The sequence below is a fragment of the Azolla caroliniana genome, unplaced genomic scaffold, assembly GCF_043228905.1.
Source record: "Azolla caroliniana isolate FFs.n. ecotype wild unplaced genomic scaffold, voAzoCaro1.0.p SCAF_1, whole genome shotgun sequence".
Taxonomy (NCBI): domain Eukaryota; kingdom Viridiplantae; phylum Streptophyta; class Polypodiopsida; order Salviniales; family Salviniaceae; genus Azolla; species Azolla caroliniana.
The window spans coordinates 614,426-631,424 of NW_028230436.1; the positions used below are offsets into that span (position 1 = coordinate 614,426).

Genomic DNA, 16,999 nt, shown 5'->3' on the forward strand with positions numbered 1-16,999 from the left:
GAAACAAGAAAAAGAAGATGGACGTCCTAATTTGCTTTAAAAAAGTGGCAATGATCTTTGGGCAATGGGGTATGCCTAAAGTTGAAAAGAGGATTACCACGCAAGTGTAAGAATATAACCACTAATTTGCTTTAAAAAAGTGGCAATGATCTTTGGGCAATGGGGTATGCCTAAAGTTGAAAAGAGGATTACCATGCAAGTGTAAGAATATAACCACGAATTTTGAAATTTTGAAATGTTTCAATTATATTAGTATTCTTGGCATTGTTTGTCTTTCTAATGTTTTAGGAATATGTGGTCATAGTTTTTTAAACAAAAGATTGATTTTTTCAGTCAATGAATTGTTGCAAACTAATAGATGATGTAAAGCAGCAAAAATGTATTGTTTAAAAGTGGAGTTATTGATTTCAAAGAAGTTGAATTATTGAGTAAACATAATCATAGAACGTGGAGTGCTTTATATTGCTATATATCAAACTTAAGGGCAATAAAATGTTGACATTGAAATCTTGGGTAAGAATATTGTAATGGAATATATAAAAGTAAAGCCTATTACTCAAAGTCGCGTCTTGAGGGAGAACTTTTCTGTCAACAAATGTTTATCTAGAAGTTTCTAGTGACATTAGAAATCCAAGGGAAAGAAGCCAATCATGAATGATTATACTAAAAAAATATAATCATCACAAATTTGATATCTTCATAATTGGGCTAGTGACTTGTAAGTCATCAACTCAAATCACTAGACAACCTATGGGGCTTGATCACATGTCAATGGAACTTGAAAATTCAAATCCTATTTCACTTCAATTTCATCCCATTGAAGATTTATTGAGACACAAATTCCTAAACTTACCAACATAGGGGAACGGGTCATAGAGACCCGACAATGATGCATTGGGTAGCTACTAGCAATATATATATATATATATATATATAATACTAACAAAAACAATTCCCAAATACAATACCACAAATTCTACTATTTATGGGCATGGTCACTGAAACTTACAAGCTTAAATCCAATTCCCCATCAATTCAATCCCATTTGAGGCTTGACCATATCACCATCTTGGTGATCAACACAATTAACCCTAAACTTATTAAGTTACGGAAAGGGGCCATACAATCAAGACAATAATGTCTGCTTGGGTAGCAATGTTAGTACTAATAACAACAATTTTCCAAACTATTGGCAATGTTAATGTGGGGGCAAATGATGTTCTAAAGCCAAGCAAAATTGTGTGCTACTTGCACATTGATCGCAACATCAATTTTGTGCAGTTGGCCAATAGTACTAGTGCAACCATTGGCAACATTGCCTTCAATGCGTCAATTCGTGGCCTTGTGTTGCCCATCACCTCCACCAAAAGGCGCAACTCAAAGTTACTCGGTTATGCTCGTGGCCTCTCATTCCAAACATCACCCACAACAAATCAAAGCGATAACATTAATGTTGCCCCAGGCCGCGAGCAATTGTTTGAGACCATCGAATATGACAACGGGGTTCTAAATGGTACCATCTCGCTCCACGGAGAGATAAGCTTCCCACCAACATCCAGTGACGAGATTGCCATTGTTGGTGGCACGCGTTCGTTCCTTTGCACTCAAGGCTATGGTATCCCATCCCTAATCAATTCACCATCTTCAGACTCTATCATCTTCCGTTGGGAGCTCCATCTCTTCTACACCACTCAATGCTCCCGCTAAGTATTTGTATTTGTCATTGTAATAACTATTTGGACTAAGCTTTCCAAAACAATATGTTTTGTAACACTAAACCTTAAATAAAAAAGGTAAGCAAACAAGTTTGGGTGCTTAAAGCGCAATGCGGAAGCGTTACCTTTGTAAATAAATCATTTCTATGTAACAAATTATTGATATAGATTCTCAAACTCCAAATTTGAACACAAATGGTTAGCAATGGGTTTGATGTTGTGTTCATAAAACAAACTTCTTTTACGGTTTTTAAGAACAAGACAGCCTCCATTCCATGGCTACAAATAAAAATTAATCTTACTAACATGGATTATAGAAGCACTAGCGATTATGGTGTTATGTGTATACATATAGAGAAGGAGAGCGCGCATACTAAGACAGACTCCATAGCTCAAGAGAAAAGACGCTGGATTCTATACGATCATCTGTGGATTCTGCTGCTTCCCTCCTTCGGTACTATAGCAAAACTAAGGACCTTGGCAGTGGGAGAATCCTCCACGCCCAATTGATAATCAGATATGGCCTTCTTGATACGCATACTCTCCTCTCCAATTGCCTTATGGAAATGTATGGGAATTGTGGTAGCCTGCAGGATGCCATATCGGTTTTCCATAATGTGGGGTTCCCTAACAACTACAGCCATAACATCATGATGAAGATCTATGGTGTTTTTGGCATGGCTAGCAATGCCAAAGCCATGTTTGGATGCATACAAAACCCAGATATATGTTCATGGACTACTCTCATGAATGCGTATGGTCAGAATGGATTTGTCAATCATGCCATGGATGTGTTTGATTCCATGCCTCATCGCAATGTGGTATCATGGTCATCAATCATAGCCACATGTGCCCAAAATCTATATGGCCATGACGCGTTGAGCTTGTTTTGCCACATGCAAATGGATGGGATTGTAGCAAATCCAGTCACATACACATGTGCTCTTGATGCATGTGCGATTGAAAAGGATCTTGAGAATGGGCAAAAGATCCACGCTTCTATACATATGCAAGGTTGTATTATAGATGTTGCTCTCGGCACATCACTCTTGAATATGTATGGGAAATGTGGCAGTGTCTACGATGCAAGGGATTGTTTTTCTGATCTTACCCATCGAAATGTGGCATCGTGGACAGCCATGATAACATCCGAATCAGATTTTGGATGCAATCGAAAAGTATTAGATCTGCTTAACTTGATGCAGCTCAATGGTATCAGGCCCGACCATATCACCTTTATGTATGCTATCGATGCTTGTGGCCAAATGAGAGAGTTACAAATGGGTCATATCGTGAATGCTGCCATCATTGAAGCAAACTTTGACAGTGATGTGTTTATTGAGAGTGCAGTCATTGTTATGTATGGAAGATGTGGAAAGCTATGTGATGCAGAGTGTATTTTCTATATATCATCTCGTTGCGATATAGTATCTTGGACGGGTATATTAGGAACTTTTGCACAATTTGGGGAAGGATTGCTCGCATTAGAGTATTTCAACCGGATGTGCCTCGAGGGTATTTGCCCAGACAAGGTCGTGCTGAGTAATGCCATCGATGCATGTGCTAGCTTGCAAATCCTCAATAAAGCAAGGCAGATACATACTATTATGCTAAGCACTTTTATATGTGGCTTTGATGTACAGATTAAGAATGCTCTTCTCAATATGTATGGAAAATCAGGTTGTTTGCATGAAGCAAGAATTCTGTTTCAAAGACTACCCAACAAGGACATTTACTCCTGGAATACAATAATCGGAGCATGTCTTCACAATGGTAAAGAAGAAGAAGCATTGGATCTTTTCAATAACATGCAAGCACAAGGTGTTGAACCAGATAGTATCTCTTTTATCTATTGTCTGACAGCATGTAGTCATGCTGGGTGGATTGAGATGGGGAAGGAACTGTTTTTGCTTATGATTGAAAACCATGTGAAACAACAAAATTTTGATCACCACTTATGTATGATTGATTTACTTGGACGTGGTGGACATTTACATGAGGCGGAATATTTAGCTCAAAACATATTATTGTCTGGGAAGGCTGTTTTGGGATGGTTGAGCCTACTTGGTGCATGTAAAGTCCATGGTGATGCACAAAGAGGATTGCAAGCTGCATATTTTTGTATTGAATTGGATCCAGACAATACTGCGCCATATGTTTTGTGCTCAAATATGTGCCATATAGAATCATGACCTATATCAATATACTTATGAAAGAGTCTTGCATCCCATTTGAAATTGCCAAGTTCCTTAACATTGAAAATCTCCATCAAGAGTCACACCAACATATTATTGGTTTTATGACCCATCAAATACAGGGGTATAGGTTTTCATCCAAATAATTTTCAACTTCATGTGAAGCATGGAATTGCTTGGCAAATGTGGAGACTACACAAAGAAAGATTTTAGAAAAACATCGCCACACTAAATGAAAAAGCAACTAACATAATCACCATACATAATGAAAATATAGGTACTAAGAAAAGAAGAGTTCTCCAATTCATGGAACAATTATGCATATTATCTACCATATTTATGCCACCTTCAAGATACGAAATTCATTACTTTTCAGTTGCTTTTTTTTATCATATCTAATATGTACATTTCACAACCCATCAATTCTTGACTAATGAAATAATTTTAAGGTTTCCATAACTTTTTCTATTATTTGTTGTCAGGATTGAATTATCTGTGGCCAGACCATTGGAACACTGTCGGGGACTATAATCTGGATATAACCACATTAGAAAAAAAAATCGATTGGGGAGACCATAACTCGCAATAATATTTTCATGACAAAATAACGAGTTTCCCCAACAGATGACTAAACTTTGTTCAAACAAATTAAATTCTAATCATAGAAATTTATGTTTAATTCCTAATAGTAGTGTATATTAAAGGCAAAGCTCAGGAAAAGAAAGACTAATAATCACATACCGTACAATATTGTAAACTCTCCGCATATGCAATCAAAATCAATGATAATATAACTAGAAATCATGACTATGTTTACATACAATATTCAAATGGAGCATCCTTAAAACCATAATAAGATCTTCTCATAAACCAAGATAATGCAAAAGTTTACACATTTCTGTGGAATGGAATATCATTACCTTTATGTTAAGGTTTCTTCCATATAAAGACTAATAGAATACCTCCAATTTCTACAGAGGAACGAAGAAACATCATATACTACCACCATCCTAGTAAAAACCTATTTTACTATGAATTAGTGCCAAAAAGAACTGCCCACAACATCCTAAATCATCATACGCCTGGAACAGTAGATTGTATAGATTTCAAATCAGAACCATGCACCCTGAATCTGTAGATGCAAGTATGAGAAAGGCTTCCATAGTTTGAGAATACCTCAAGTTTCACCATATTTATCAACTTCCCTCTCGCCTTCGAATCTTCAGGAATAGCGAACGTCTGCACATTTTTCTTCTCGATATCATACCTAAACTCTCCAAGAAGCAATTGTGGCACAGACGTTTCTGTTGTATCATCCTTTTTAAAGCTATCTAACCAACCAAACACTCGGAAATCCTTTGGAGCACTCGAAACATCATATGCGATACTCTGCAATTCAAATAGTTCCAGCACTTTAGTGTATTGCTCATCACAATTCAGCCCCATCATATTAAACATCATTGCACTGTCGTTACATTGAAGTTAAAATGGAAAATTGGTGCCATCACTTATGTAAAGTGTAGGCCTTGTTATTAGAGAGAGAGTGCATGTGTAGAAACAATCAGTTGAACCAGGATATCAAACTTAATCAGAAGCTCTTGCAAAGAATGGCCAAACTAAACTAAACGTTGTGAAAAGTGTTGCATCTTGGGGAGCCACCAAAGAAGAAGATCTGTTTTTAAGGGATAACGAAGCAGAAAATGGCTGTTTCCTACCATTTTCTCCCTTTCTCCATCTTTATGATCCAACTCAAACTGATCCTTCTATTCTCAAAATCTTCTAGTGTACCTCTCCCTCTTGTCAGATGAAGATTCATCTCAGACCATGTATTGGATCTCACTCTTACCTAATTGGCCGGGTGCTGATCATAACAAAGTGTCTCACAGGGAAAGATGCACTTTTTACAGTTGAATACAATTGAAATGGAAAGAAATGCAAAACAAAGGGAATATTGAGCTAGTTTTTACACAGAACAATGTTTCAAACATACAAATTCTAAGGATCTAATCCTATTTTAAGTAACACAGATAGGCTTTTGAGTTGTACAGTTACTAATACTGGTTTTATCTAGCATAAGCCCTGTTACTCTGCTCAAGAATGTTGACCAATAAACATTCAAGGGGGAATTTCAAGGTGATTATTAGGCAGTCATGAACATTTACTACACAGCAACAGACATGTACGTGAACTTTTTCTCTTGTATTACTTGATTACATAACCCCTCTTACAACGGAATAAAGAAAACCTAAAAATTAAACGTTGATTGTATTTCATTCAGCAAATAGAATAGACCGTGCACAATGTAGAATTGTTTGATAATGAATATCGGTGAAGAAAGATAATTTATTTTTTGGCTAGAGATCATCTCAAAACTCATGAAGAGAATCAGCATAATTTAGGCTGCAAGAAGATAAACTCAAGCCTCTGGCTCATAGAAATGTAAGTAGCCCCTCGTCAAAAGTTTGACTGTTAATTCAATTTAAACATTCAATGGAGAATATTTTGCGGCGAACAGGCACAATTCTATGCTTTGCCTTCTAGGGAAAAGAGAGACTTGATAATCCAACCCTTGACATTTCAATTCTTCAGTGTTGTTCTTTTTCACCAATTCCACACCATGATTGACATTTATCTCATAACGTTTCAGCAAAACCAAATTATACAGTTTTTGGAACAACATAAAATATAATGGTTAGGTTGTTTTGCACATAAAAAAGAAAAAAATAAGTAAAACATACAATGTTAGTTTGAGGATGAAAAATTACCTTAGAGACATGTTCCAAACTGAAAGCATCAGGGAAGACTGAGGTTCGAAGCGCGATATCCACGTACACATTGTTCCCTTTGAGAGGAAGACACTGTCCAGGCTCACCAAAGCTAGGTTCCAAGATCTTGTTCGCCAATGAATGTTTGTGATTTCCTCCAGGCAAGAAACTTCCCACTAATTGTTGCCAACCAAATTTCAAACCATGGTAAAAACCTTCAGAATGATCAATCACTTTTCCCCCACCTGATGCTAGTGCATAATCTACTCTTCCGATTCCATCTGCAGCATGTTTATCCAGTTCAGCTTCTACTATTCTTCTTGCTACAGCTCGGACATCATCAAGACTTAATGCATCTCCAGTTCCTTCAGAGGCCCTCTGTTGCACGATTGATGTGATGAGATTCAACACATCATGCCTTGTAGGAAATCCAGCGTCCATGAACGTTTTCAACGATGCTTCTATATCTTCTGTCTTCGCTTTCATGTTCTTCAATTCTGTGCCAAAAGAGATGGTCTGCTCATCTATTTTGTCTTCCAATTCCTTTCTGAGGCCATCTACTTCCTTGTGGATCTTCATATCCACAAGATCAAGCTGAACTTGCATCATTTTGGTCGTCTTCCTGAGTATTTCTTCTAGTTCTGCGACTTGTCCTTCCATGGACATGCTTTCAAAAGTAGGAGGATGTGTCGTTGAGCCATAGAAAGTAGTGACTAGTCCTGCTACGAGGATGAAGGACAGAAAAAGAAGAGATGAACGAGAAAAGATATCCTTTACTAAGCGTGGACGAGAAACTGTGTTAGATCTATTCTTAGTGGAGGGGATAGCTTGCAAAGAAAGTTTCAAAGCTTTGGGTTTGGTTCCTAAAACATTAGGATTATCCACAGCTTTACCACTCATTGTTTTAGCAGAGGATCGAGGCAAAGATCCCTGTTCTGATACTTGACGATGATCAGAAACATTTTCTTCGGTAGCGAGTTCCATAGTCCCTGACATCATAACTACGGCAGAAGGATCGTTTTCTTTGAAAGAAGAAGACGAGAGATCACGACTAGTTCGGCGAGCAGGAGTGGTAGTCATTTCAGCAGTTTCAATCAGAGCGGTTCTTCCTGCAGAAGACGACGAAGAGTTCCTTTTCCTTGTGCTCAGACGGGGACCTGTGGATGGCGTTGCCATGGAAGAAGACGAAGGTGGGAGTGGAGATGGCGTGGCCATGGCAGACATCGATGGACCTCCGGCTGCAGTTGTTGCCGCTGAACTCGACATTAGTTTAGGGAACACGCAGCGGTAGAAAACCCTTATTTAGAGAACGGTGATCAGAACAAAGGGGAAAAAACCCGACTTCAAACTGCCATGGATCCTGTGAGTAAGAATATACAACAAAATGACTGGCACTTTAGGGTTTCTTTCGGCATAGAAGTACTGTGAAGCTTCTTTCTGCTCCTCGAACTTTCCTGGTGTCTCTTCCTTTTCTTCTCTTCTGTTCTGAAGCTCTATAGACTCTTTTTTCTTCTTCTTGAATATGATCGATAACTCTTTTTTGTCTTCTTGGAGCTTTCTGATCACTTCTTCTTCTTGGGGTTTTCTGATCTCTCTTCTTATTCTTCAATTTAAGTCTTTCAGATGAGCGTACTGAGAGTGCCTTTCAGATAAGCTGACATGAAGCTGATCTTCTCCTACATTGAACGATTTTGCCCCCGATACGCGTGTAGACAGATAATGAGGCAGAAGAGATACACTGTCTGTCTGTCTGTCTGTCTGTCTGTCTCTGCGGAGGAGGAGAAGTAGAAGGTGATAGATTCAAAAGGAGGGAAAATGCACGGTTTTCTTTTTCAACTTGTGTGTGTGTGTGTGTGTGTGTGTGTGTGTGTGTGTGTCTCTCTCTCTCTCTCTCTCTCTCTCTCTCTCTCTCTCTGTGTCTCACCTGTGTCTGTCTCTCAACTGCAGCTGCCGCCTGCTTCTGCCTCTGCCTCTGCCTCTGCCTGCAAAATTGCAAATAATATTCATTTGAAAACCTAAAGAGCTCTTTGGGCTCACCCAAATCCATGCATGCATTGGCCGGCCGCCCATATGGCTTCTCCATGACCCTCCATATGAATATACCTTTGCACGAAATGTAACGCGCCGAACCAAAATGCAAAACTGTACTTTTACGACTTAACGGTTTAAACGGTTTTGTTCAGGTTCAAGTTTTTTTTAACGGTTCAGTTTAGTTTGAACTGTTAGAAACCGCGGTTTCGGTTTAAAGGTTTTTTGTCATTTATTTAAAAAATTTGTTTTTAAACAATCTTTTCATTTTCAAACCTTATTCTCACATTTTTAGGAAAATCTTTAAAGTTTTAGAAATTTCAAATTTTAAAATAATGAAATATTTTAATTTTTAAAATTTTAAATTTGAATTTTGACCTAAGTTGAAAAACTGTAACCGAACCATGAAACCGCGGTTTTAAACAGTTTTACGGGTTGAAATTTTTTAACGGTTTTGTGGTTTAGTTCAAGTTTCAAAAAATTTAAACAATTCAGTTTTGACACTTTCAAACCAAACCGTTGTCATTGTTAACGAAATGGCTGATGAGAATGCCAACCACATTGTAATATTTTCCACCATCTTGCATTTTGACTTACATACATTGCATACCTTTTCTGTTTTAGCCAAGATAGATGTCATTGCATGATGATACAATATATTTGTGGTGACCTGTAACAAGCGTGTACCATCCTGTAACCGCCAATCCACCCAAGGTGCAATATTTGTTTTCAATGGTAACAATCCACGCAACAATGGTATATCTTGAAATTTCTCCCAAATAAATATATAATTTGGGGGAATACATAACGATCGTTTGACATCTTCAAATTCCGATAACCTTTGAGATTTATTATCAACCACATCTCCCAAATGTACAACCCCCGATTGAAATAAATGATTGAATTGAGATATCAACTTCTCTTTTCCAATCCAAAACAACACTCGAGCAGAAACAAGCAATTCATTTTGTAACGAATTACAAAATTCTTGATCACTTGATGGTGCCCACTCAAAAAAATTTAATGCATCGTACCATGATCTTACTAGTTGTTGTCCACATATAGAATGTCGAATCTTTAGAGGAATACATCCATTGAGTAATGGGCACCACGATGCTTGAATCATTGTTTTCCCATGCACCAATACTTCATGCTCAATAAAATATTGCATCATAGATATCCATGGTTGGTCTTGTTACATATATGTCGTAATAATGCAAATCTACGAGCCATCAAATGCATTTCCAAATCCAATATCGCGGCACCACCTAACTATTTGGGAGTAGCCAAACGGTCCCATGAAATCCATGTAATTCCCATTATTTCTCCATTCAGCCACAACATGAATAGAAAAGGTTGCATCATATTTTACAATGTCTTCTTAGTCCAACGAAGTAATGGTAAATAATATAATATAATGGGCATAAAGATACATTGCACCACTTGAGTGGTACATGAAAGGGCCATAATCGAGACTTCCAATATATAAATTTGTCCTTCAATTTACTACCAATCCAATAAATAAGTTGAATGTTTGCAACATCAACACCTGATGGATAACCCAAATGCCAATAATTTGATCCTCGTGTAATCACTTACCCTTGCCATCCCAAACATTCCAAATCATTCTCCATACAAGAAATAAGGCAAAACTTCCTCCTATTTTATATACAACCCCGAAACTAAGGAAAATTGATCCCAAACTTGCATACTCCTTTCAGGATTTTCATTTAGGCTCGTAAAAACATAAAAGAAGCATCAACCAATACTCGTGCCACCAATGGTCCACCAACAAGAAGATGTAAACCCACAATATCACCACTGGTTGCAAGATTTTGACAACATTACTAAGGATGTGCAACAATAGCAAATAACAACGATTCTCTCTCTCTCTCTTTGCCATTCGAACTATTGCTTCCATGTGACTTAGCTCACATGGATTGTGATGTGAGACAGGGCGTTGGGGCACAAGTGATGAGAGTGGTCGACTATGCACACTTTGCCCTAAACAAGTTTGCGAGTCTAAGTATCACACTTTGATACAATGTTATGCCTTTGATCATATTTGACCATGCTTTCCGCATCTCTTTGACCGAGCCCAATCCTTGAATAAATTCCAGGGGTATTTTTTTATAAAGTGTATTTTTTTGGACATAGAGGTAGTTTGGTAAATTTGGAACTTCCAGGGGCATTTTGGTAAATAAACGAACTTCTAGGGGTATCTTGGTACTTTTCCCTATAATCTATCTATCTATCTATCTCTCTCTATTGTCATCTGCTTGGCTGGGCAACTACCTTTCATCCTAATAGCAAGCCCCCCCCGCATGAGACCAAAGAAGAAAGAACATACATACTCTCCATCGAGCACGAAAACAAATGAGCCACATGAAGAATAACACACACAAGGAGCTCCAATGTAGATGTTTATGTGTCATCTAATTTAAAGCAATGGAACGTAGTGCAAAGATCCTCGGGAACTTTTCTCAAGGTTTGCCTCAACATTTTAATTTCAACAAAAAAAGAAGGCGGCAAATGCCACACGTATTTTCTTGTTGCACCAAAATTCCACAAAAGCACCCTTGTGCTTTCCGAAATTCCTAAGATATCTCCACCTAGTTTTGAAAATCTTAGGACACCCTTCTCATCTTCATGGAAGCACCTTAGAACATCCCAAATCACTTTGATATTCTTCTCGAAAAACACCCCCCTAAAACAAATCTTCTCCTCCAAATATAGCCGGTTTGTTTCGATTATGAAATTACATCCCCCCACCTTTATTCCCCGTTGAACAAACACTACACAACATATTTGTGAAGAGAGAGGAGGGAGGGGCATTTTCGGAAATTGTGTAAATTAGGATGTCTATTATTGAGATTTTGTAAAATCTCTGTTTAGTTTAGCCATTCCATATATACAAATCAGCTAGGGTTTAGCCATGGCGATGGCGAGGCCGGAGCCCTGAATGTTTCTCTAAGAGAGACAGAACTAGAGAACACCGAAGGAGACATAGGCAAAGACGGACTATGTTCTCTCCTCGGTCACTCTCCTCCTTGGCTCGCCGCATCTCTTCTCTCAGATTTCTTAAGGATCCAACAACGAAGCTTCCATATCCTTCCAGAAGCTTCTCCGTTGCATCTTCATCATCAGCCGTATCGGAGGTCTCTTCAGGAGAAGTTGTCTCTCCTGTTTTCCCTGTACCAGATCCAGAACTCGCAGAGGTCATTCAAGCTGTGCCAAGGTGCGGCGATGGGAAGATCATAGCAAAAAGAGAGAGAAAAGCAGGAAGAGTCCCTGGTGTTGTGTATAGTTTGGAAGATGGAGATCATGGTGGACACAAAGAGCTCATATCTGTGGAAACGAAACAGATCAGTAGACTTCTCAAAAGAATTGGTTATAGTTTCTTCCTCTCTCGAACCTTCGTGCTGGAAGTTCGTCCAGATTTGGAGTCTGATGTCATCATCTCAAGAGAAAGAGTCTTGCCTCGCTGGGTATGTGTTCAAATTTCCTATCATTTGTCGTTATGTTGTTTCCTTTCTGTATTTGTTTATTGATCTTACAGTATTAGTAGCCTTGGTTTTTCGAGTTGCCTAAGTCTCATGCACACCTTAATATTCATAAATATTCAAGTTTTAAGAGGTTTAGTAGCACCAGAGAAAATAGTGTTGGCAAAAGATTCAATATTTTGTGGTACATTCCTGTAATATCTGAATGGTTCCAGTCGTACTGTCTGAGTGAAAAAGAAAAGAAAACTCTGCATGGAACTGGAAAGTTTTCAAAGGCTATCATTATGTTTTGATCTAGTTATCAGGAGTTCCATACGGATCCCCCATTGGCTACTTTAAATTCGTGATAATTTCCAGCAAGTTCCCACATCCACATTTTCTTATTGCAACTCTGGAATGTAGTGGAATTTAGCTTTGCAGAAAATGATTGGCCATCTCTCATCATATGCTACAGATGTATCTGGTCGGAATTGGAGTAACACTTAAAGTTTGTCCTTTGCAAGAGGTTATTATACTCTACGTATCTCTAAGAAAGAGAATAAGTACTTGATATAAGAAAATCAAATCTAGAATGCTCAAGATTTACTGATTAACTGATAAGGAGGTAGATATTTCCACCTTTCTACTGCAAATCAAGAATGAGCAAAATCCACATATATTTTCTTGCAACATTATTCGTGTTGATTTGCATCCTTGAGATTTTTGACAGAGGCTATGGCATATTATACCACATAATAATACTCTCTAGTGATACAAGTTCCAATAATGCATCAACGTTTTCCGTAGAGCTTGATGCAATGAACTATGTGTTTTTGGGGCTAGTCTGCCTCTAAACAACCAAGTATAATCGTTTATATCAGATGCCCTCCATTCTAAAGGTGCTCTGCATCATAATAAACTTTTTTGCTATTGGACTTTAGAAACTCTTCATTGTTGCCAAGCTTAATGGGTTCCATCTTGAGATTCATCATTGGATTTTCTCATTAACAACTGAGCTAGGAACCAACAAGGTTATATAGATATCTTGTGCATGCGTCAATGCCGTGTACTCAAGAAAGATTGAGAATATTTCCATAGAAAAACTTAAAACTTGTTACAAAATAACTTTTATTTATATGATGTCCAATGAAACTCTGGGTGATCTTAAACTCTTATAAAAAATCAATCCAGAATTCCATACACATTCTGTTGCTTGCAATGTTGTTCTTCGTCTTCAACAAGGAATGAATGGCATCGGAGACCTCAAAGATTAGAAAGAGGTCAATGACCTAATATTCTAATGTAGAGATTCACTGCGACATAACTAACCAATAACATGGCATTCTGTAGCTAGTAAGAAATTCCACCTCATTTCAAATGTATAAAGCTACTTATTCTTAAGCTAGGTAACCCTAAACCCTCTTTTTCGTCAGTATTTTGGCAGCATTGTGTGTCTTCTGTATATATGTAAATGAACATTTCCATATGCTCTATCCTGGAAGTTTATGAAGTTGTTGTAAAGATATCCTGGAAGTTTCTGGTGTTCATCAATTTTAATAAGTTACTGATTGGGTCACGTGAAATGAAATGAAAATGAACGCAGTTAGGAGATTAAGTCATGTGCAGAAGCTTGATTTGCTTTATTTCTAGCATCTGATGGCGACCTCATTTCTTTCTCCCAGGTCCATTTGCATGCTGGCACTGATGCAATATTGAATGCCACCTTCATTCGGGCACCTCCTGAAGCAGTAATAAAAGTCGATGTTCCTATTGTATTTCGTGGAGAAGATGCTTGTCCTGGTATCCGTAAAGGTAAGTAATAATACATTGACTCAAAATGCATTGGTGGGGATGTAAAACGTAGAGTATTTGTTGGCTATTTACCAGGATATCTCTAAGTTTTTAAACCTGCCAGAATAATTGTCTACACTAAAGCAAATTTGCCAGAGTTATTCTGCTATGTTTTGGAAAATGGTGGGGTATTTTCTGGTAAATAAACAAGATGCAAGATTTTTCCTACTGATTTGATATCTGTATGAAAAACATGTCTTTTCATCATTGAAAATCATTCCTTAAAGTTTTAACTGAATTGAATTGCACCTTATGTATTTTGTAACTATTTATAATGTTCGGAGAAATTCTTGCAGGTGGCTATCTTAACACAATAAAAAGAACAGTGAGATTGAAATGTCCAGCTGACCTTATACCACCTTATGTGGAGATTAACCTTGGAGACTTGCAAATAAGGGAGAAAGTTCTTCTACGTGATTTAAAAGTGCATCCCTCCATCAATCTAGTAACAGTCGATGATTCTTTGCCTGTGTGCAAAATCATGGGAACAAGGTTTGTAGAAGGACCTCGACCTGGAGCATCATCGTCGTGATTTTCATTTTTATATCAAAGTTACCACATACTGTGCTAGGTTGACAATCTACAGACGGCAACTTTTCACATACTGTGTATGTAGCTTCCCATAGTATTTGTCTTTGAAAAGAACCCATCAATGTAAGATGCGCGTTTTAATTTTTGAATTTTATCTATGGTAAATAAGAGAATTTGGATCATACATGGCTGGTTTGATCTCTCTCTGTCTCTGTCTCTTCTGTTCCTCTTAAGGGAGTCTCCCCTTATGCCACAATATACATCTGTCAAAGTATTCACATACCAATGAACGGAATTGCAACTTATATTGACAGTTGTGAAGATTCAAAAAAATGAACTGAACGAATAGACAATTAAGTGAAAGCTTGACAATAATGGTATTGCTACCAATTCTGAAATACAAAGCTGAAAAGCTTGACCATAAATGAAACAATCTGAAACCACCACAATATACTGTTGGAATGCAAAAGACATAGCAAAGTCTTTTAGACAACCTATTTATATGTTAAACTACCTTTACTGGTGGTGATCAATTCCCTCAATCTCTAGTAGATCTACCTTGTCCCTCTCTATGCTCTCATATGGATAACGCCTAACTGAAAAATAATAAAACGAACGAAAACATCTATAGATAGAAGTCACCGATGTTGTATTCTCAATGATCAATGTCCCATTCCTTCTTCTTCTTCATCGTCATATTCTCCTTCATCATCAGCGGTGGCATCTTGATATTGTTGATACTCTGAAACAAGGTCATTCATGTTGCTCTCGGCCTCGGTAAACTCCATTTCATCCATACCTTCACCTGTGTACCAATGCAAGAAAGCTTTCCTTCGAAACATAGCTGTGAATTGCTCGCTGACCCTCCGGAACATCTCTTGGATTGATGTAGAATTGCCAATGAAAGTTGACGACATCTTCAACCCTTTGGGGGGTATATCACAAACACTGGACTTGACATTGTTGGGTATCCACTCGACGAAATAGGAAGAATTCTTGTTTTGGACATTCAGCATTTGCTCATCGACTTCTTTGGTGGACATGCGGCCTCGGAACATGGCGGAGGCAGTTAGATAACGGCCGTGACGTGGGTCAGCAGCACACATCATGTTCTTGGCATCCCACATTTGTTGGGTCAGCTCGGGCACGGTGAGAGCTCGGTAGACTTGTGAACCTCTCGATGTGAGCGGTGCGAACCCGACCATGAAGAAATGGAGGCGTGGGAACGGGATCAAGTTCACGGCGAGCTTCCTGAGGTCGGAGTTGAGCTGCCCAGGGAAGCGTAGGCAGCACGTCACCCCGCTCATCGTTGCCGAGATCAAATGGTTCAAATCTCCGACTATAATGCGCGTAAACAAGAAAAAAAAAACAAAAGTGGCAAAAAAAAAAAAAACGTAAATTTTTTATTCAATACATCTATGCATATTGATACGATGATGGAAAAAAAAATGTGCCATGACAATATGATTTAAAGATGGCGCAGTGAAAATTTCATAAGCCATATGATGTAGATGTGCATCATGGCCCTAGTAATAGTAACGTGCAGTTATGCATGTATGGATGTATGTATGTATATAAATGAGGAGCATTATACTATACTATACATGTCGGAGTGGTGAGTTTCAAGGTCCGGAAGCAGATGTCGTAGAGCGCTTCATTGTCGAGGACCATGCATTCGTCGGCGTTCTCAACGAGCTGGTGGACGGAGAGGGTGGCGTTATACGGCTCCACGACAGTGTCCGACACCTTTGGCGACGGGAAGACGGAGAAGGTGAGCATCATGCGGTCCGGGTATTCTTCACGGATTTTGGAGATGAGAAGGGTGCCCATGCCGGAGCCAGTGCCACCACCAAGGGAATGACATACCTGGAAACCTATGCACATATACATACATACATACATACATACATATGAGAGGGGATAGATATGCAAGAGGATGGATATGGATAGATAGATACCTTGGAGACAATCACAGCTCTCGGCTTCTTTGCGGACTACATCGAGGACGGAGTCGATAAGTTCGGCGCCCTCGGTGTAGTGGCCTTTGGCCCAGTTGTTGCCGGCCCCTGTCTGGCCGAAGACGAAGTTGTCGGGGCGGAAGATCTGGCCGTAGGGGCCGGAGCGGACGGAGTCCATGGTACCGGGTTCCAGATCCATGAGGACGGCCCGGGGCACATAGCGGCCACCGCTGGCCTCGTTGAAGTAGACGTTGATCCTCTCCAGCTGGAGATCGGAGTCGCCGTGGTATGTGCCCGTCGCGTCGATGCCATGCTCGTCACATATCACTTCCCAGAACTTGGCACCGATTTGGTTGCCGCATTGCCCACCTTGGATGTGCAATATCTCCCTCATACTACCACTACCACCACCTTACCTACTAACTACTATATGGATTTGAATTGAATTGATGAATGGAGAAGTAAGTGTACGTG

At 38.9% G+C, this 16,999-nt stretch overlaps 4 protein-coding genes across 4 annotated transcripts; 3 read left to right on the forward strand and 1 right to left on the reverse strand.

Annotated features, from left to right (window-relative positions):
• Positions 1-2,058: 2,058 nt before the first annotated feature.
• On the forward strand, positions 2,059-4,018 carry LOC147868102 (pentatricopeptide repeat-containing protein At2g13600-like). The gene has a single exon (XM_087315343.1). The coding sequence runs from the start codon at positions 2,276-2,278 to the stop codon at positions 3,905-3,907; it is 1,632 nt and encodes a 543-aa protein (XP_087171469.1). The 5' UTR covers positions 2,059-2,275; the 3' UTR covers positions 3,908-4,018.
• Positions 4,019-4,733: 715 nt separating this feature from the next.
• On the reverse strand, positions 4,734-8,451 carry LOC147868103 (SUN domain-containing protein 2-like). Its single transcript, XM_087315431.1, has 2 exons — positions 6,676-8,451; positions 4,734-5,299 (listed from the first exon to the last, which is right to left on the reverse strand). The coding sequence occupies exons 1-2, from the start codon at positions 7,939-7,941 to the stop codon at positions 4,985-4,987; spliced, it is 1,581 nt and encodes a 526-aa protein (XP_087171557.1). The 5' UTR covers positions 7,942-8,451; the 3' UTR covers positions 4,734-4,984.
• Positions 8,452-11,592: 3,141 nt separating this feature from the next.
• Positions 11,593-14,749, forward strand: LOC147868104 (uncharacterized). The gene is made up of 3 exons (XM_087315486.1): positions 11,593-12,191; positions 13,868-13,997; positions 14,333-14,749. The coding sequence occupies exons 1-3, from the start codon at positions 11,727-11,729 to the stop codon at positions 14,566-14,568; spliced, it is 831 nt and encodes a 276-aa protein (XP_087171612.1). The 5' UTR covers positions 11,593-11,726; the 3' UTR covers positions 14,569-14,749.
• Positions 14,750-15,248: 499 nt separating this feature from the next.
• On the forward strand, positions 15,249-15,919 carry LOC147868105 (protein TUB21). The gene is given in 1 exon segment (XM_087315498.1): positions 15,249-15,919. A coding segment is annotated over 1 exon segment (318 nt). The 5' UTR covers positions 15,249-15,326; the 3' UTR covers positions 15,645-15,919.
• The last annotated feature ends 1,080 nt before the right edge of the window (positions 15,920-16,999 follow it).

What these genes read in the sequence shown, in the direction of transcription:
- LOC147868104 (XM_087315486.1), top strand. Translation starts at nt 11,727, where the DNA reads ATGTTCTCTCCTCGGTCACTCTCCTCCTTGGCTCGCCGCATCTCTTCT. An exon ending in AAAGAGTCTTGCCTCGCTGG is followed by an intron (nt 12,192 to 13,867) that starts GTATGTGTTCAA and finishes TCTTTCTCCCAG; the next exon opens with GTCCATTTGCATGCTGGCAC. An exon ending in TTGTCCTGGTATCCGTAAAG is followed by an intron (nt 13,998 to 14,332) that starts GTAAGTAATAAT and finishes AAATTCTTGCAG; the next exon opens with GTGGCTATCTTAACACAATA.
- LOC147868102 (XM_087315343.1), top strand. Translation starts at nt 2,276, where the DNA reads ATGGAAATGTATGGGAATTGTGGTAGCCTGCAGGATGCCATATCGGTT.
- LOC147868103 (XM_087315431.1), bottom strand. Translation starts at nt 7,941, where the DNA reads ATGTCGAGTTCAGCGGCAACAACTGCAGCCGGAGGTCCATCGATGTCT. An exon ending in GTTTGGAACATGTCTCTAAG is followed by an intron (nt 5,300 to 6,675) that starts GTAATTTTTCAT and finishes TTTGAATTGCAG; the next exon opens with AGTATCGCATATGATGTTTC.